At 41.0% G+C, this 21,257-nt stretch overlaps 1 protein-coding gene across 2 annotated transcripts in view; it reads left to right on the top strand.

Moving 5' to 3' along the window:
* uggt1 (UDP-glucose glycoprotein glucosyltransferase 1) overlaps positions 1-21,257 on the top strand; it is a 106,625-nt gene that overhangs the window by 35,535 nt on the left and 49,833 nt on the right. The window contains exons 19-22 of one of the 2 annotated variants that reach the window (XM_033031403.1): positions 2,138-2,258; positions 3,097-3,195; positions 11,045-11,068; positions 15,129-15,223. In XM_033031403.1, the coding sequence (XP_032887294.1) occupies positions 2,138-2,258; positions 3,097-3,195; positions 11,045-11,068; positions 15,129-15,223 (339 nt within the window). The remainder of the gene's footprint in view (positions 1-2,137; positions 2,259-3,096; positions 3,196-11,044; positions 11,069-15,128; positions 15,224-21,257) is intronic. The other variant, XM_033031404.1, reaches the window with a different exon arrangement.

Here is a 21,257-nt window from a genome sequence, read left to right as displayed (position 1 = left end):
TAAAGATAGCGGAGTCAGGGGATATGGGGAGAAGGCAGGAACGGTGTACTGATTAGGGATGATCAGCCATGATCATATTGAATGGCGGCGTTGGCTCGAAGGGCCGAATGGCCTACTCCTGCACCTATTGTCTATTGATAGAAGGAATCAGAAAATGGGTGTGGAGGGTTGTTTTGAAGATTGGAGACCTGTGACCAGCGGTGTGCTGCAGAGATTGGTGCTGGGTCCACTACTGTTTGTCATGCGCTTTAACTATTTGGATGAGAACAGAGTTCGCAGGGTGAATACGTTTGGAAATAACACACAAAATTGTGGTTTTAGTGGACAGCGAACAGGTTTGTCAGGTTTATGGACACCGAAGGAACTGCAGCTGCTGGTTTACAAAATAAACACAGTGCTGGAATCTCTGGAGAACATGGATAATGGACATTTCGGGTCGGGACCCTTCTTCTGAACATGCATTCCAGCATTTTGTTTTTCTCCTTCCGAAGCAGGGTCCTGACCCGAAACATCGCCTATCCATGTCCTCAGGAGACGCTGCCTGACCTGCTGAGTTATTCCAACATTTTGTGTTTAAAAAAAATCTAAGATTACAACAGGATCCAGATCTACTGGGAAATTGGAACAAGGATTGGCAAATTTAATTTAACTCGGGCAAGCGTGATGTATTGCATTTTGAGGAGTTAAACCAGAGCAACTTGCACAGTTAATGTCAGGGCCCTAGTGTGTGTTGTAGAACACAGAGACCTGGGGATACAAGGTGACAATTTCCTAAATATGGCAACACAAATATACAGGGTGGTGAAGAAGGTGTTTGGCATGCATCCCTTCACCGTGCAAGGCATTGAGTACAAGAGTTGGAACATCATATTACAAAAGTACATGATGTTGGTGAGACAAGCTTTGGAGTTTTGTGTGCAGTTCTGGTCATCCAGCTATAGGAAGACTTTCATTAAACTGGAAAGAACATAGAACAGTACAGCATATGAATAGGTTATTGAGTCCCTGATGTCTGTGCTGAGAATGCTGCCAAATTAAAATTAATTTCTGCCTACACATGATCAATATACCTCCATTCTCTGTTTATACATTTAACTATCTTAAAGCCTCGTAAATGCCTCTCTCATATCTGCTTCCACCACCAACCTGGCAGTGCATTTCAACCTTCTACCACTGTTTAAAAAAAAAATTCCCTTGTACATCTACTTCATATTTTCATCCTTTGACCTTAAGGCTATGCCCTCTAGTATTTGACATTTAAAGCTACGCACTATAGTATTTGACACTTACAGGTATGAGTACTGTATACAGACCTGTTATGCTGCTACAAATAAGAATGTAATTGTTCTATTTTTCGGACATATGACAATTAAACACTCTTGACATTTCCATCCTGGGAAAAGGGTTCTGACTGTCTATCCTATCTATGCCTCATAAATTTATGAACTTCTGTCAGGTCTCCCCCGCAGTCTCTGCTGTTTCAGAGGAAATAATCCAAGTTTGTCCAACCATTCTTTATTGCTAATACTCTAATCAAATAACAATAATTAAAAATACCATTAAGAAAAAATAATTTTAAAGACATTTAGCCAGGTACATGGATAGGAAAGGGTTATAGGGATTTGGGCCATGTGCAGGCAAATGGTACTAGGTCGGGTGGTGTATTTTGGTCGGCATGAACATATTGGGCCGAAGGGCCTGTTTCTGTGCTGAATTACTCTGAGTCTAATCCAGACAACATCCTGGTAAACCTTTTCGGCACCTTCTCCAAAGCCTCCATATCCTTCCTGTAATGGGATGACAAGAACTTCATGCAATGCTGCAAATACCACCTAAAGCTGTAACATGACTTCCTGACTCGTACAGTTAATTCCATGACCAATTAAGGCAAGCATACCATATGCCTACTGTACCACTCTGTCTACTTGTGTTGCTACTTCCAAAAATCTATGGATGTGGACAATCATAACTTGTTTAGAAAAAAAATCCATATTAATTGAGGGAAAGGGGTGAAATAGGAGGGGACGAGTGGAGAGCACAACACTAAAGAAACGGTGGCCTTTATCTGTGCTATTTATTTAATATAAAGTTTTTTTTTCTCCTTCCGATAACCTAAGATTATTTTGTCATTTTTCAGGGTGAACTGAACAATGACCAAGATGTTATTGATTTCATAATGAATCAACCGACCATTGTTCCAAGGATCAATCCCAGGATTCTCAGCTCTGAGAGAGAGTACTTGTCTCTTTCTGCCAATGGTGAGAGTCAACAGTGTCTCAGACAAAAAATTTTTTTAAACTGCAGGATTTTGCTACGGAGAGTTATAGCCATACCTCACAAAAACAAGACCGTCGGCCCAACTTGTACATGCCGCTCAAGACGGCTGACACAGGCTAATCCTATTTGCCCATGCCTGGCCCATGTCCCTCAAAACCTTCCCTATTTATGTACCTGTCCAAATGTTCTTTAAATATTGTTATTGTACCTGTCTTAGCTATTTCATTTGGCAGCTCATTCCATATACCCACCACTCTGTGTGAAAATATAACTCCTCGGTTTCCTATTAAATCTTGCCCCTCCTCCTTAAACCTATTCGAGATTAATTTTGATTATTTTTAATTTTAATTTGATGAACATGTCCATTTAACAAGTTTATTAGTTAATATGTTTCTCCTCAAATAGCTTAATTTATTTCCACCACTGAAGGTAAATATTCACTGGTGGTGTGCAGCAATACTCTTGTGAGCACAGTTTACTCTACTGAGGTGCTTTGCAGAAGCCAATTTACAGAAGCCAATTAACCTACAAACGTGCATGTATTTTACCGGACCACCCAGAGAAAACTCACAAGGTTACAGGGAGAATGTACAAACTCCACACGGATGTCACCCATAGTCAGGATTTATCCCGGGTCTCAGGCACTACGCAGCAGCACAACCACTGGGCCACTGTGCCGTCCCATAGGTTGACAGCTCTGCATTGATATAATTTAGCATTCCGCAGAATAGAATTTACAGCAGTTAGCGAACTCCTTGAATTTCAGTTGAATTTACCAATAGTGCCTTCGAATGTTTAATGATCTCTATTTTTTTACAGCTAATGATGGTGTGGATGACTATGCCCGTTTTGCGCTGTTGAAATCTGAGGAAAAGTCTGTAGCCGTGGCTGACAGTATATCCTACTTATCTAAAAGAGGTATAGTCATTACTTTGTGGTGATTATTGTTTGTATGATGTGAAATTAATGTTTACTATAATACATAGACTCCAATATGTGGCTCATGTTTACTATGCAGATATGCTGTCTTTAAAGAAAGAAAGAAGGCGTAAACTGCAGCAGCATTTTCTGCTGCAAAAGTTTTCCTTTAAGATGGTAGACTACATCCTATTAAATAAACACTGACCTCATACAAACATCAATTTACGAAACAGTCCCAGACAACCGTGCTTTTTGGAGGGATCCTTGGTTAGTTAGTCACACTTTGTTGCATAACATCTAAACTATAAAAACTTAATCATGATAGACACTCCAATCAATAACCTTTCTAAACATCAAAACACATAAAAGATCTAAAACAAAATGAACTGCAGCCTGACAACTTCACATTTGTCAAGTTCTTTGATCAAATAACAATTAAAATTATTTGCGTGAGGCTATTTTTTTCTGTAATTGACCTTTACAGCTGAAAAGGATACGGCTCAATTTTATCCAGATGAATCGTACGTTGCAAATTCCATTGTTTAACACTTCTACATTTTCAAAAGTGTCTCATTGAAATTTGCCGGTAAAATGTGGGCAATACTGTACTTAGTCAACATGTCAAGTTAGCATTAGAAAAAATAATATTTAAAATTAGTGCCCTTCCATCAGAAGCTGACAGTGTGAGCTAATCAGCTACCACTTGATAAATATGTATCAGTTACACCAATGTGCACTTGACATTTGTAAATTTCCAGTGTTGGATTTGAAACCATTTCAAATGCTCCATGTGCAGCAGTCAATGATGCAACATGACACATTTTCGTTTTTTTATCATGCGGATGTTTAAAACCTACTGTCGTACTTAGAGTGATTAATCCTTCACTATCACCAAGAAAGAAGCGGTTGTGCTCATTTAGTGTTAGTGGTTACAAGTGAAAGCATCTGCAACAATTATCTTTCTTAACAGCCTGTTCCTGTAATGAATAAAATCAAAACAGGTTCCTATCAAAATTTCACACTATGTGCTCCGCATTAATAATGAGTATTCCACTTTATCCAGCAAGCCAATAAATGTGGCTCAAGAAAGAGAGAAGGTAAAGATTACCCCCATTTTTTTAACCAGACTCTTTGTATGTTAATTTATAATCTGACCCATTTGAAATGGCACTCAAAGGTCATTACTGCTGATTATGTTAATCAATTCCAGTTGAATAGAATCAGCACTAAACATGTTTTCATGAATATTACCATTTTCCTGTTTGCTAACGGGAAGGAGAACTAATCAACTTCTAAAGTTAAATAATTGAATAGATTCCTCGTACAGATGACCCCTATAGTTGGGGGGATTGGAGGGGTGTTGCATTCTGACTAAGTAACCCATATTGTGATATTCCATGTTGCTCACTCACGTCATCTGCATGTATGGCAAGAATGTGAGTGTGAACATTTAATTACCTCATACATTTCATGAGAGCAAATGTTATTCTACATCTCAAATTTTTCGGTAGCGATTTCAGAATTCTTTGAGGGTGAATTTCCTTTCCCGAAACGGATATGATGTACAGATTACCTGCATTAAGCAAACAAACGTTCCAGGTGCGACAAAGGTTCACCTGTATCTCCTCCAACCTCATCTACTGCATCCGCTGCTCTAGATGTCAGCTGATTTACATCGGGGAGACCAAGCGTAGGTTGGGCGATCGTTTCGCCGAACACCTCCGCTCAGTCCGCAAAAACCTACCTGAACTCCCGGTGGCTCAGCACTTCAACTCCCCCTCCCATTCCCAATCCGACCTCTCTGTCCTGGGTCTCCTCCATTGCCAGAGTGAGCAACAGCGGAAATTGGAGGAACAGCACCTCATATTCCGTCTGGGGACCTTGCGTCCTTATGGCATTAACATTGAATTCTCCCAATTTTGCTAGCCCTTGCTGTCTCCTCCCCTTCCTTAACCCTCTAGCTGTCTCCTCCCACCCTCCCATCCGCCTGCCCTCGGGCTCCTCCCCCTCCTCCCCTTTTCCTTCTTTCTCCCACCCCCCATCAGTCTGAAGAAGGGTTTTGGCCCGAAACGTCGCCTATTTCCTTCGCTCCATAGATGCTGCTGCACCCGCTGAGTTTCCCCAGCAATTTTGTGTACCTTCAAACTACTTTGAACTGGCACTGAATTTAGTACTTTAGTTTCGAGATACAGCACAGAAACAGGCCCTTCAGCTCACCGAGTCCACATTGACCAGCGACAGCACCCATACTAACACTTTCCTACACACTAGGAACAATTTATTTTACAGAAGCCAATTAACTTCGTAATGTTTGGGACAAAGACCCATCATTTATTTATTTGCCTCTGTACTTCACAATTTGTGATTTGTAATAGAAAGAAAATCACATGCGGTTAAAGTGCACATTGTCAGATGTTATTAAAGGGTATTTTTATACATTTTGATTTCACCATGTAGAAATCACAGCTGTGTTTGTATTGTGCAGGACAATAGCTGCTTTCCAACTTTCCAGGCCACTCTCACAAGCCTAAACTGGAACCTCAGGAGCTGAGTGCAATTCCATAGTATTAGAATTGTAATGGAAAGTACTATTGGACTTCCAAAGATGAGGCTTTGTTGTTGTTTCAGTCCTGGAGCAACCTCCCAGCCTGGTATGGAAATTTAATGATGTTGCAGATTCTGAATAATCTAGCTAAGTACAGACAATTACTGGTGCGGTAGAAAGTCCAACGTGCATATGCAGAGCCTGAGGACATGAGCAAAAGAAGCACGAAAACGAGGAAGACTTTGAGGGTTATGTTCCAGCTAAATATTAACCACTGTGTAGTGAAGGAAGGCAATATTTGCACAGATTGTGTTGGACTTGCTTTTTTAAGGATCTGTTAAGCCATGGTCTCCAATGCAATCAATAACTCTCTTATTCCGATCATCAGCACCAAGATAGTACACCGATTTTTAGCCAGAAGAGTCTAGATGACACACAATGGGTAATGGATAAGCGAGAATGGGTACCCGCACCCTGGTGAGTGAATGGAAAGAATTGGTACCCAAGCCCCGTGACTATACGGGAGAATGAATACCTCGATCCTGGTGAGTGAATAGGTTGTTAGGTACCAGGGCCTAGTGAGGGGATGGAGAGCATGGGTACCTAAGCCCCGGTGAGTGGACAAGGAGAATGGGCACCCAGGCCCTGGAGAATGGACAGGGAGAATGGCTACCCAGGCACCAGTGCTTTGAGAGGCTGTTTATGGAATGCATTAAATCCAATCTACCAAGCAACTTTGACGCACTGCAGTTCACCTGTGGCCACAACAGGTCCAAGGCTGATGCCATCTTCCTGGCCCTGCACTCATCCCTGGAACACCTGGATAAGAGCAACACTTACATCAAACTTCTATTCATCGGCGATAGCTCTGCTTTCAATACCAGTATTTCATCCAAACTCATCTCCAAACTTGTGGAACTTGGAAACAGCACTCACCTCTGTATTGTCCTGAATCGTCTGTTCTGACACACAGTCTTGCAGTCAGTCTATCATTGAAAAGAATGTTTTTTTCTTGCTCTTAAGCTGTTGTCCTGCTTATAGAAACATAGAAAATAGGTGCTGGAGTTGGCCATTCGGCTATTCGAGCCAGCACCACCATTCAATAGGATCATGGCTGATCATCCAAAATCAGTAACCTGCTCTGGTTTTTCCCCCATATTCATTGATTCCCTTAGCCCTAAGAGCTAAATCTAACTCTCTCTTGAAAATATCCAGTGAATTGGCCTCCACTGTGTTCTGTGGCAGAGAATTCCACAGATTCGCAACTCTGGGTGAAAGTTTTTCCTCATCTCAGTCCAAAATGGCCTACCCCTTGTGCTTAAACTGTGACCCCTGGTTCTGGTCTCCCCCAACATCGGGAAAATTTTTCCAGCATCTACCCTGCCCAATCCACTAAAAATTGTCAAGTTCACATTTATTGCCACATGCACCAATGTGACAATAAATGTCATATAAATGTACAGTGTTTGAGCTACCATGCAGCCATACAATTAAAAGAACACAATACACGATAGAACTTAACACAAACATCCACCACACTGATCACTGTGATGGAAGGCAATAAAGTTCAGTGAGTCCTCCTTTTTGTTCACCCGTGTTATATGTTTATATGTCTCTATAAGATCCCCTCTCATCCTAAATTCCAGCGAATACAAGCCCAGCCAACCCATTCTTTCATCATATGTCAGTCCCGCCATCCCGGGAATTAACCTAGTGAACTTGCGCTGCACTCCCTCAATAGCAATCAATCAACCTTTATTGTCATCTTGCAAAGCAACAGTTGTACAGTGCAAAATGAGAAGACGTTTCCCAGGGAATACCGGAGCATCGCACATGAAACTTAAAACATTTCACACATAATAACAGTAAAAACAATCCAGTCCCTGATGAAACAGTATAAATAGTTAAAAGCAGGTAAAACAGCAACATTAAAATACAGTAAAAACAGTCATTAAAATGTCCAGGGCAGCTGATTTGAGTGGCCAGTGCCAGAGTTATTAAAATGTCAGTGCAAAGCCGCAGAATCAGGTGGAGTGACTGTTTAGCAGCCTCACAGCCTGTGGCAGGAAGCTGTTTAGCAGTCTGGTAGTCCGGGCTTTGATGCTACGGTATCTCTTGCCTGATGGCAGGAGAACCAGGTGTGTGTGGAGGGGGTGCAGTTTGTCCTTAGCTATTCTCAGACAGCGGCTCTGGAACAGTTCTTGTACCGAGGGTAGGGAGACGCCAATGATCCTCTCTGCTCCCCTCACTACCCTCTGCAGAGCCTTCCTATCTGAGCAGTTACAGTTGGAGTACCATGTGTTCATGCAGTACGTGAGTACAAACTCCACTGTGCCCCTGTAAAAAGTCCTGAGGATGTTGGTGGGGAGTGAGGCCTGTTTGAGTTTCCTCAGGAAGTGCAGTCGCTGATGGGCCCGTTTGACAATCCCAGTGTTGTTCCTGGACCAGGTGAGACTGTCTGTAATTTGCACTCCGAGGAACTTTATGCTCCCCACTCTCTCCACCGTGGTGCCACTGATGTTGAAGGGTGTGTGTTTTGGCTGCGACCTCCTGAAGTCGACAATCATCTCCTTTGTTTTGTCGACATTTAATGCTAAATTGTTGTTGCCGCAATAATATCCTTCCTCAATTTAGGAGACCAAAATTGCACACAATACTCCAGATGCAGTCTCAATACTCCAGATGCGGGCCCTGAAAAACTGCAGTAGGACCTCCTTGCTCCTAAACTCAAATCCTTCCGCAATGAAGGCCAACTTAGCTTTCTTCACTGTCTGCTGTACCTGCATACTTACTTTCAGTAACTGATGTACAAGCACACCCAGGTCTCGTTGCACCTCCTCTTCTCCTAATCTAACACCATTCAGATAATAATTTGCCTTCCTGTTCTTGCCACCAAAGTGGATAACCTCACATTTATCCACATTATACTGCAACTGCCATGCTTCTGCCCACTCACCCAACCTATCCAAGCCACCCTACAGCCTCATAGCATCCTCCTCGCAGCTCACACTGTCACCCAGCTTTGTGTCATCCGCAAACTTAGAGATGTTACATTCCTTTGTCTAAATCGTTAATATATTGTAAACAACTGGGGTTCCAGCACCAAACCGGCACCCCACTAGTCACAGCCTGCCAATCTGAAAAGGGCCCATTAATTCCTACTCATTACTTCCTGTCTACCAACCAGTTCCCAATCCATGTCAATACCATACCCCCAATACCATGTGCTCAAATTGTGCACACTAATCTCTTGTGTGGGACCTTCTCAAAGGCTTTTTGAAAGTCCAGATTCACCACATCCACTGACTCTCCCTTATCCATTCTGCTTGTTACATCCTCAAAACATTCCAAAAGATTAGTCAAGCATGATTTCCCCTTCATAAATCCATGCTGACTTTGACTGATCCCATTACTGCCTTCCAAATGCGCTGCTATAACATCTTTAATAATTGACTCCACCATCTTCCCCACTACCAATGTAAGGCTAACTGGTCTATAATTCCCCGTTTTCTCTCTCCCTCCTTTCTTAAAAATTGGCTACCCTCCAGTCCACAGGAACTGATCCAGAGTTGAGAGAACATTGGAAAATGATCACCTATGCAATCCATGGCTGAATTAATAATATCTAAGACATGGCCATTAGTTGCTTTGAGAAGTGATGAAAGGATCATTACAGGTGCATTGAGATCGGGTGATATTTCTTTATTACTTCCTTATAAGGTTGCTTTCTCAGCAACTTTACATTCTAAGAACAATGCAATTTGCGACAAATATCTTTTCAAATCCAGCTGCTTTCTATTGTTAATGAATGGGTCAAATGTAAGCCTCCAGTTTCCCAGCTTTAGTTCACCATTTGGTGTATAGAGCAGCCATGAGACAATTATTGTTTCAAGGTTGGATATGATTTATTTTATGTTACTGATTATCCCATCAGTTTGTGTTTGTGATTGTTTGGTTCATTACCATCTGCTTCTTGTCATAATTTAGAAGCTGTGTGTAGTTTGCCTCTCTAATTATTTTAGTGAGTTATGTGGGGCATATAGAGGTCTAATCTCTCATTTTAGATCTGGTGCTACTGAATGTGGTGAAATGACCAAGTTTATTCCCTTCCCGCACAAACCCATATGGATTACAATATCTTTAAGAAGGAACTGCAGATGCTGGAAAATCAGAGGTAGACAAAAATGCTGGAGAAGCTCATCGGTTGAGGCAGCATCTATGGAGCGAAGGAAATAGGCAACGTTTCGGGTCGAGACCCTTCTTCAGATTACAATATCAATCTAATCTGTGCTCCAGTTTGTAGCCATATAAATATGTTGGAGAATGACTAACTTGCATTTCTTTCCCTCTGCAAATGACTTACAATTCCTCTTAACATATGAATAGCTTTTTACATTGTTTACTTGATGTGGAAACCCAGATTGGTTGTCTTGTGTGGTTAACCTGGATTTGTAGGCCTGTGAATGTTCATTTGTTGAGCAAGACTCTAGAAGCTGTGGAAATCGGGCCGTTAGTGGTTGAGGTAGAGGTTCGACTATGATATAATTATTGAATGATAGAACTAGCTCAATAGCCTGTATGTCTGACTGCTTCTACATGCGTTAAAAAATATATCAATCTGACTTTTAGTGCTTCACTGAATTAAATGGAATGAGGAAGATTTAGGAGGTGAATTATGAGTTAAGTATTTAAAAGCAACTTGAAACAGGATAACTGCTTCAACATATTGAATAAATGGCGAAAGACCCACAATTGCCATGACAGTTTACTTTCAGGCCATGAATCTTAGTAGGCTTGAACAAAGAGGTGAATTTGCTACTGAACAAGAGAAGGATAAATTGCTGCCTGTTCAAGTCATCAGTCTATGTTGTGGTTAACCATTCCTGTCTAAAAGATGTGAAAGAAATTAAGTTTGAAAGTGGAATTGTGAAAATCAGCAAACAAATCCACTTAAAAAAAAATAATGCACTTTCACGTCAATTAGGAATTATGCCTAGTTTACACTACAAATTTCTGAAAGACACCTCAAAGTTGCTAACTTTATTTGACCTGAATGTTTAATACTTGTTTTTAATTGCAGCTGACACATTTGATTTATGCTGTGTTTCTCTATATTAAAATTTCTGTTCTGAAACATTTATCCTTCAGGTGATGTGGTGTACAATGGCCACGGGCTTTAATGTTATAGGAAAAAATGTCATGTACACTATGAAGTTATATAGCTGCAAATTTGCTTTAAAATTTGACTTTACTCATGCTTGTTTTACATGTTTATTTTTCCTTTATGCTTTTTCTGTGGAGGGATTTCTTCACGAGAGATTTATGGTAACTATTTGTTCGTCTGATTCCAATATCTACATTGGTGCAATGCATTTTTCATATTTTCCACTCAATTGCTTTATTATTGGATTTTAATGCAACTAAATTCCACATGCAGTCGGGGCTCATGTTGGACCACATTGAACTTTTAAGCAGCAAAGCCACGGCTCAGTTGTTTCAATTAATTAAATTATTGTTGTGAAAATTTAAATATAAATTGGGAAAGAGATAACCAAAGTACATTTGGTCTCTCGGGCTCATTTTTCTCCATATTGGATTTGATCACATAAAATCAAAGTCAATTTATTGATGCATTAATTTAATATTAAACTTTAATATTACATATAATGTTGCTGACTAGGATTTGGCGCTTTGAATCCATTTACTGATATTAAGTGTGTCTATTTCCTAGTGGGAATGGATCAATTGATGATAATGCTCCATGTTGCTCTAAATTCTACCGGGTTTGTTTTTTTGTTTGTGTGTGAAGTTTAGTTAATAACTGTTGGGTGTAAACTTCCTTGCTCCTCTGAGATAATAAAGAGGAAGCAACTAAGCAGAAATGTTTCAAGTCAAGAGGTGAGGTGAGAAAAAACTTTTTCACCCAGAGAGTTGTGAATTTATGGAATTCCCTGCCACAGAGGGCAGTGGAGGCCAAGTCACCGGATGGATTTAAGAGAGAGTTAGATAGAGCTCTAGGGGCTAGTGGAGTCAAGGGATATGGGGAGAAGGCAGGCACGGGTTATTGATAGGGGACGATCAGCCATGATCACAATGAATGGCGGTGCTGGCTCGAAGGGCCGAATGGCCTCCTCCTGCACCTATTTTCTATGTTTCTAAACACTGTTCATGAGTACTATTAAAAACTGTTCATGTTTTTGAATTGAATAGTAATTCCTTTAGGGGTCAGCTATAATGTATGTCATCCAAATTGCATGTTGATTGTAGTTTGTGCAGGAAAGAACTGCAGATGCTGGTTTAAATCGTAAGCTTGACACAAAATGCTGGAGTAACTCGGCGGGGCAGGCAGCATCTCTGGAGAGAAGGAATGGATGACTTTTCGGGGTGAGATTCTTCTTCAGAAGGGTCTCGACCCGAAACGTCTCCCATTCCTTCTCTCCCATTGATTGTAGTTACCGCCTCGGGTTAAATGAAAAATATTAATTTTAGTGACGACCATTGTCATACCAGAAATAGAGGAACAAGATGACAGTGTCACAGAAAAATTATTTCATACAGTTGTATGTTGAAGATTTTCAACCACTTAACATAAAGGTCATTCTGAGCTGGATTCTTTGGTACGCAATTGAGTGGAAAAGTAATTCACTGTGCGCTAATTGTTTTTTGCGCCGTACTAACATGATGGATTATTTTCATAATGATCTGCTTGTTTTGCTTTAATTAAATAATTGTTTTGAAATTGTTGGAAGAAAAAGGGAACTGGAAACAATAACATTAGAGTTTGCATGGTGCCCATATACCTTTTAATCATGTGTTGCATTATAAAACTTTCAAAATGCAATACATTATAGAAGTACATTGTTAGAAAAGTGTTAGTCTCTTTCTACATCCTCATCCTACTCCTTTGCATCAATATACATACCTGCATGATCACATGGAGAGGAAAACAACATTTTAGTTTAAAGACCCTTTGCCAGAACTGGGGAAGTGCTAATAAAGCGTCTTTGACCCAAAATGTTGACCCTGTTTTACTTTCCATGGGTACTACCTCACTGGCCGTTTCCAGCATTTTTCTGCTTCTGTTTTTTTTTTTCATTGCTGCATGATCATTGATATTCATTACCAAACTTTAAACAATTGTTATCCTGTTACTTCACATTTTATCTCGGCTGTCATTGTAGTGAATATAGACAGTATGGATCCTGCTGCTAGTGATAAATGAACACAAATGACTGGCTAGCACCTTTGCAGATAGAACAGATGCCAAACCTTTATTGCCAAAATTTGTGTTAACAAGTGCAAGTGTAATCTCTTTAGAACCTCAGGAAACATATTTTGAATTGTTCCTTGTTGTACATAGATACATAGACAATAGGTGCATGAGTAGGCCATTTGGCCTTTCGAGCCAGCACCACCATTCAATGTGATCATGGCTGATCATCCACAATCAGTACCCTGTTCCTGCCTTCTCCCCATATCCCTTGATTCCACTTGCCCTAAGAGCTGCATCTTGCTCTATTTTTAATGCATCCACTGTCTTCTGAGGCAGAGAATTCCCCAAATTCACAACTGTGTGAAAAAGTTTTTCCTCATCTCAGTTCTAAATGGCCTACCCCTTGAGCTTTTTGATTTTCTTTTGCCTTCAATTTCCACGAGGCAATGCCTGGCTCCCACTCTGAACCTCTACATGATCAAGATAAAGGCAACTTCTTGAAAAAGACTAGGATGGTAGAATGGTCCAGTGTACCGCACATCTGTTCTTTCACTGGATGGTATTGTCTTGTATTCACTTATACATCATGCTTTAAGCCTTTGTGTCCCAGTGTTAATCATTCCCCTTCTACTACATTGTTTTGTCTGAGACGAGTGGAATAGAACACATTTTGAGAAGATTATTTGAACATTTCAAAGATATTCCATTAACCTTCAGAGTAATTATTTTCTTTGAAAATGATCCCAAACATTAACCAGTTGAAACTGAGCATTGTGATTTAAACAGTTGTTGTGTAAAATTGATTATCTAACCAAATATTTCTGATTTACCTTTGATCCATCAGTCGAATTAGGTAAATTTGCGGTTTGAGGAAAAATAGAAAATGGGGGGGGCTCATAGAATATAACTTTCAAAGAGGCTGCACATTCATGATGGACAATAACATCATTCAGTGCTACGAGTTTCTGCGACACAGAGTGTATTCATTTGGACTTTATTGTTTGAGGATTCGGTGGACTTTTTTTGGTCACTTATTAATTGGAAATAAATAACATTCCCACTTAGGGTATCACAGTTTATTTACATTTTATTTACCCTTAATTTACATTTTATTTACCCCTGCACATTTTATTTACCCCTAATCAGAAATATTGTAGCTGCATTTGTTAATTGCCTATTAAGGGAATTTTTTTTAAGTTTGAAATCTGGCTGTTCTCCAGTTTTCCTTTGGTAAACAGTGTCACTGTCCTGCATTTCTTCAAACATTATAAACATGATGAGGTTGAAGAACAAATATTACATCTGTCTATGTCAATAGAAAGCAGGACATAAGGATCAAGAGAGGCATAACTTTGTCACCTGACCTGAAACAATACATTGGTGTTTAAAACATAGCTAAGGATACATTTGTATTATGCATCTGTATGGAAGACTTCCTAAGGTATTAAACCGTTGAAAGCTTATATCCAAGTACTCACTAAGACAAATGTAATTTGTAATTAAGAAAGGGACCCTTTTTATTCCACATTAACTCCTAAGTGCTTCTACCAATAAAACACAGTCTGAAACATAAGTCAAGTCAATGAATGGTATGTCAGAAACATACGTTCCTGATTTTAAATGCTCCAACAGGCACACTGCTATTGATCATTGCTATGTAATTTGAACTTGGCATTATTCTGAATTCTATTAACCTCTGGCAGTAAATAAATGTAATATTTTTGAAAAACTACATCTGTGGTATTACTTGGAGGAAGTAAGCCCCCTTACAATGGTTAAATGCATGTAATAATGATTGCTACAAAATTGTGCTTCCACCCACTGTAGTCATGACCTTGTGTTGTACTGATCAGGTTCAATTTGACATCCTGATCACCAGTTTCACTGATTTTATTTTCAACTATACATCATCTCTTGTCTTCAACACGACAACTAACAAGAACAGCATAACATGCTCTTTAGGGACGCAGATATTTTCTGTTCAATCACGAGGGAAATGACCACACAGTTTCTGTGTGGCCTTTGTAATAGGAAACCTACATCATTGATACCTGCTTTCACATGAAGAGTATTTGTTAATTGTGGCAAGTCTAAAGGTAAGTGAGATAAATATATATTTTAAAATTGTTAATATACATTTTATTCACTTTTGTTTTCTCTTTCATTTTATAGATGATAAGTACATTCGTCCACTTACATTTTGGGTCATTGGTGACTTTGATGACTCATCAGGGCGGCAGTTACTGTATGAATCCCTTAAGCATCTGGTAAGATTTCATAACAAAAGCCATTAACATACCTTTCTGTCCCCTCAACTATCGATATCTGTAAGCAATTGAGCCACACAAACCAAGGATGCTTGATATTCAATCTGCAGTTATTATGCAAAGAATTGGCTCTAATGCCGTTGTTTTCTGAAGACATGACTGATTAATTCGAACAGCACTATTAGAAGTGAATGCCAGTAATAGTCTGGTGGGAGCACAATCCACTTTAGCTGAAATGCTTCTTCATGGCAAATAATCTTAAGGAGTTCACCGATACCAGTAACTAACTAACATCATTACCGATTTTTCCTAATTAATGCATTATGAGTGGAATAATTGATTACCAAGAAGACTGGGTATCACCTATTCTTGCTGTGCAAAAACGTTATTGTAATTACTATTGTGGCACCTCAAAAAACATCACATTAATTTAAAAGATTTTTGTTGGGGTTCCAAAAACAAAGAAACACCAAAGCATGACTTGAGTGGTTCCCACAAGGAATAGGTTTATTTGAAGGTGAAAAAAGACCCAAAGTGCTGGAGTAACTCAGTGGGTCAGGCAACATCTCTGGAGAACATGAATAGATGAAGTTTCGGTTCCAGACTGAAGAAAGGTCGCAACCCGAAACGTCACTCATTCATGTTTTCCAGAGATGCTTCCTGACCTGTTAACTCCAACACTTTTTTTGTGTAAACTAGCATCTGCAGTTCCTTGTGTCTTCATTTGAAGGATGTTCTCCCCACTTTATTGCATAGTTATCATTGGAGGCCTTCGGTCATTAGAGGCATTTAGCCACTGGCAGGCAGATACCAATAATACACAACTATGGCTACCATTGAGGAGAAAGAGGATATTTTCAGAAGGCGGACAGTGAAGTCCTGGATGAGACAAGGGAGGCCTATCTGTGTGGTCTGAAGAAGACTCTCAAACCGAAATGTCACCCATTCCTTCTCTGCTGTCTATCCCGCTGAGTGGTAGTTAGTTGTGTTTGTGGAGGGCTTGTATTTAGAAACATGCCGTGGACAGCATCAGGACGACCTGGCAGAAGGTGGGTTGAGTTGTCTCCTTCCAAAATGAGAATCCCTGGGAGATGCCTCCACCAATCCCTCCAGATTCCACCTATTGGGTGAAAGAATACTTCCTTAGGTGCTCTCCAAACATCTTACCCCTTACAATAAACCTATGCACTGTAATTTTCTAAACCTCTTCTTCCTGGAAACTAGTCCCATCCCTCTATGTCCCACATAATTTAGTATGCCTTCATTAGGCCTCCCATCATCTTCCCCATGTCAAGAGAAGCGAAGCCAAGCTATGTTAGTTTTCCTCTATTACTGAATTGCTCCATCCCAGGTGACATCTTTGTGAATCTCCTCTGCACCCTCTCCAGTACAATCACATCCCTCTTATAGTGTGACAATTTAAACTACACACGGTATTCCATCTGCGGCCTAACCAACAATTGTAAAGTCATATCATGACCTCCCTACGTTTAATATTCTATGCACTGGCTAAAGTAGACAAGCAGCTCAAATGCCTCCCTTGCCACCTTAATTTAGCTGTGTAGCCACCCTCTGGGATGCTTGGACTCATGCAATACGATTCCTCTGTTTCTCAACATTCCCTGGAACCTTACCACTGTGTGTGCCGCCCCTTACATTTATTCGGATGCTCTGCCAATCTTACAACTAATCAATGTTAACCTGTACTCTAAGGTAATCTATCACAGTCAACAATAGCATCAATTTTTGCGTAAACTATAAACTTACTAGTCACATCGACTGCATTCACTTCCACGTTATCAGAGCATCAAAATAAACTGTAAAGGTCCCAATGGTACACACCACTAATCACAACCTTTCAAATACAAAGTAAATCTTCCACATCATCTTCGGCCTCATATTACCAATCCAATGTGCCATGTTGCTTTAAATCCCATGGGGGGTCTTATCATTTAGAACTGTTTCCCATGTGGTACTTTGTCAAAGGCCTTGTTGTAGTCCCTATATACCCCATCAACCACCCTGTTCTCATCAATATGTTTTGTTATCTCCTCAAATAACCCATCGCATCACATATTCTCCATCCTGCCATCTGGGAAGAGGTACAGGAGCATTAGCTGCAAAACCAGCAGGATGCTCCTCAGCTTCTTCCCGCAGGCTATAAGACTGATAAACGGTTAGCCCCCTGCCAAAGTATCGCGCACCAACCATCAACCTGGACACACTGCAGCAGCTGTCAATCGGAACGCCTGTTGATGTTTAGTAGAGAGTAGAGTGTTTAATTTAATTTGTTCATGATATATGTTTTTTATTTCTAGTTATTTGTTGTTATTTGTACTGCACACTGAATGGACACTGGTTGAGCAACGTTTTTTTGTTTCCGCTGGGTATGTGAGTACTCAGGAAAATGACAATAAAGATATACTGATACTGATAATGTAATAAAATTGGTCAGATTCTATCTTCTCCCAATGAAGCTATACCAACTATCTTTTCTGAGTGTAGCGAGTTCATTGATAGAAGAACTGACCTTGCCTGTTGTCCCAAGGTCCCTGACCTACTTTAAGTGACCAGTTATTCAATACAATACAATACAATACCATTTATTGTCATTTGAGCCTCAGTGAGGCTCAAACGAAATTCCGTTTCCACAGCCATACAAACAAGACAATTTCCTACAGACATACACACAATTTAATTCACACAAACATCCATCACAGTGAACCCACTGTGATGGAAGGCAAAGTCTTTTCTCTCCCCTGTTCTCCATGTCTCTCCCGCTGTCCAAGCCCCAGGCGGGCGATGATAAGTCCCACGGCCATTTTAGGCCGTGCCGGGCGATTTACGGCCCCGCTCCCGGTCTAAAAGTCACAATGTTGGAGCCCCCGGCGGGCGCTGTAATGTCCCACGGCCATGAAGCCGTGCCGGGCGATGTACGTCCCCGCTCCGGGTCGTTCCAACCCCGCGACACGGGCTGGAGAAGTCGCGTTGCGGGAGCTCCGGGAAGCGGTCTCTCCCCCCCGGACCCGCGAGCTCCCGATGTCCCAGTCCACCGGACCTGCGGCTGCGTTGCTGGAGCCTCTGAGCCCCAGGAGTCGAGTCGCAGCAGCGAGTCACCGCCGCTCCCCACGCTCCGAGGCCGGCCAGCCCCACGATGGTGAGTAGTCCGCAGCTCCGCAGTCTCCCGAGCCCCCGGGTCGTTCAGGTTGGAGGCCGCTCCACGGTGCTAGGCCCCAACGACAACGGAGACCCGACAGGGAAAAAGTCGGGTCTCCCAGAGAGGGAAGAGATTTTAAACGGTTTCCCTCTTCCCCCCCCGCCCCCCACATATACACATTTAAAACCAGTATTAAAAAACACCAACACTACATTTAACTTAATAAAAAAAAAGACAGACAGGCTGTAGGGGCCGCTGCAACGGGTGAGTCGCGCCGCCAGGTGAGTCGTTCCTATAACAGTATATCCAGTAGTGGAGAGAAGGCAAAATATTTTGACCTGTCCTTTTCACACCTTACATTCTCTCTGTACCCCTCCTTACCTCTAGTTTTCCTTTCCCCTGGCTCTCAGTCTGAAGAAGGGTCTCCACCTGAAAAATGTCATCCATTCCTTCTCTCTAGAGGTGCTGGATCCAGAGAGCAGCATGTTTGTCTGCTGATATTTTTTCTCCAGTATTTTGAGTCCATCTTCAGTGGAGATAAGGCACTCAGTGAATGAGTATCTAAGCTGCTGAAGGTTGGAGGAAATACCACCTTTAGTTTGCATGTTGTTTGGAAGTCCTGTATCAGCTCTGAAGCTGTTCAGTCAGGTCTTAATGTTAACCATGTGAACTTCTGGCTGCTTTATAACCAACAAACTAGCTTGATGTGGTTCTGGTTCAAGGGAGAATGTTCTGTGACAGTTGGATTGGGTCGTTTTGACCCATAATTTTTGTCCGTTTGGGAAGAAAGGCAAACAAAAGTTATCATTGGGTGTATGCCCAACATTGCAACTGTTAGTAGGTTAGTTCAATTTTGAGACTGGCACAATTTCACCTAGTAATGATTGCAGGTACGATTTGCCCATATAAATCAATTTTAAAATGCAATGTACTTTTTCAACCGAGAGAGAAAAAAAAGCACCTTAGGCATCCCAATTGATATGGTGATGGCTAAGCAACATATCCTGTCAATTTTATGTGTGTAATCAGGACACCTGTACATTTAAACTGCAGACATATTATTAAATATTGCATGTTTAAGAAGGAACTGCAGATGCTGGAAAATCGAAGGCAGACAAAAATTCCGGAGAAACTCAGCGGGTGAGGCAGCATCTATGGAGCGAAGGAAATAGGCAACGTTTCGGGCCGAAACGTTGCCTATTTCCTTTGCTCCATAGATGCTGCCCCACCCGCTGAGTTTCTCCAGCATTTTTGTCTACATTAAATATTGCATGCTTATTTTCTGCGCCTGTTGAATTATGCGTACGTTATTCCTTTTTCATAACCATACCTGTCTGCTGACAATTTCTGTTGCAATGATTAGTATTTTCCCTCTGAAGAAAGGAGTAGTAGCTAGAAACCAAATATGCAGGATTTGAAAAAAATAGTCAAGGAATATATACTGTGCTTTGCGGGCCATTTTTCCATTGTAATGCAAGATTATGTGCATATGTATAAATTGATGTGTTTGATTCCTGAGTGTCTCCTGTTCTTTATGTAATGAAAGCTCTGTACAGATGGTGTTTGCTCTCTAATTTCCCTAGTGACTGGGAAATGCACAATCTTGGCTGTGCTTCTCTCCAGCACACAGCTGATTTTGAGAACTCAATTGAGTGGGCATTTGTGCTAATTACTAAGTTCCTTTTGGCTTGCTTTTGCAGTTGTTAACATTTGTTTGACAGTAATTTGATCACTGGGCAGAGCTTATAACGAAAATGGAGTAAAATTCTACCCTCATGATGAAAAGAAAGCTTAGATCGTCAACTTTTGTTATATTCTTTCTCTATGTTAGCAACAAAAATGCATTAATTGAGCTGGGAATTGAGGTTTTTACATTTGCTAGCTGAAGGAAGTTGTTCCACTACTGAAATAGTTTCACCTCACTGGCCTAGATATTTCAGATAGAGCTGAATTCCAAACTTCTGTTGTGTCCAGATTTTGAAATATAAATGAATGGGCATTGAATTTTAATACAAATATGTAGCCCAGAAGTCAGCCCAGGCAGTTTTTAAGGGGTTGAGATGGAAAATAGCTAGGCATTTGGTTGAAATCTTTACTGTGACTTATTTCACATTTTTTCTAAATTATACTTTTTCCATTGCAAACTCAGGCAACATCTGTGGAGGCAAAGGAATTGTCGATGTTTTGGGTCGAAAGGACTGAGAGTGTAAAGGGGGGATAGCTTGTACAAAGATATGAAGGTGAGGCTGCAGCTGGCTAGGTGATTCTAGGTTTGGAGGGGTTGATGGCAGATGGAACCATAGAGGGGAGCGTAAGAAACTGAGTACTTGGGGTTGGTAAGAAGAATGTGTGTGAGAGGAACCCAGTGAGTAAGTGGGAGAGAGAAAAGCACAGAGGAGGAATGGTTAACCTGAAATCAGAGAATTCTATAGAAGACAGACACAAAAAGCTGGAGTAACTCAGCAGGTCAGGCAGCATCTCTGGAGAAAAAGAATAGTGACGTTTGTGTCAAGACCTTTCTTCAAGAGAAGGGTCTCAACCCAAAATGTCACCTATTCATAGAAACATAGAAAATAGGTGCAGGAGTAGGCCATTCGGCCCTTCGAGCCCGCACCACCATTCAATATGATCATGGCTGATCATCCTACTCAGTATCCTGTACCTGCCTTCTCTCCATACCCCCTGATCCCTTTAGCCACAAGGGCCACATCTAACTCCCTCTTAAATATAGCCATTGAACTGGCCTCAACTACCTTCTGTGACAGAGAATTCCACAGATTCACCACTCTGTGTGAAAAATGTTTTCCTCATCTCGGTCCTAAAAGATTTCCCCCTTATCCTTAAACTGTAACCCCTTGTTCTGGACTTCCCCAACAT

Source organism: Amblyraja radiata, chromosome 13 (assembly GCF_010909765.2).
Source record: "Amblyraja radiata isolate CabotCenter1 chromosome 13, sAmbRad1.1.pri, whole genome shotgun sequence".
Taxonomy (NCBI): Eukaryota; Metazoa; Chordata; class Chondrichthyes; order Rajiformes; family Rajidae; genus Amblyraja; species Amblyraja radiata.
This window is presented reverse-complemented; position numbering and strand designations above follow the sequence as displayed.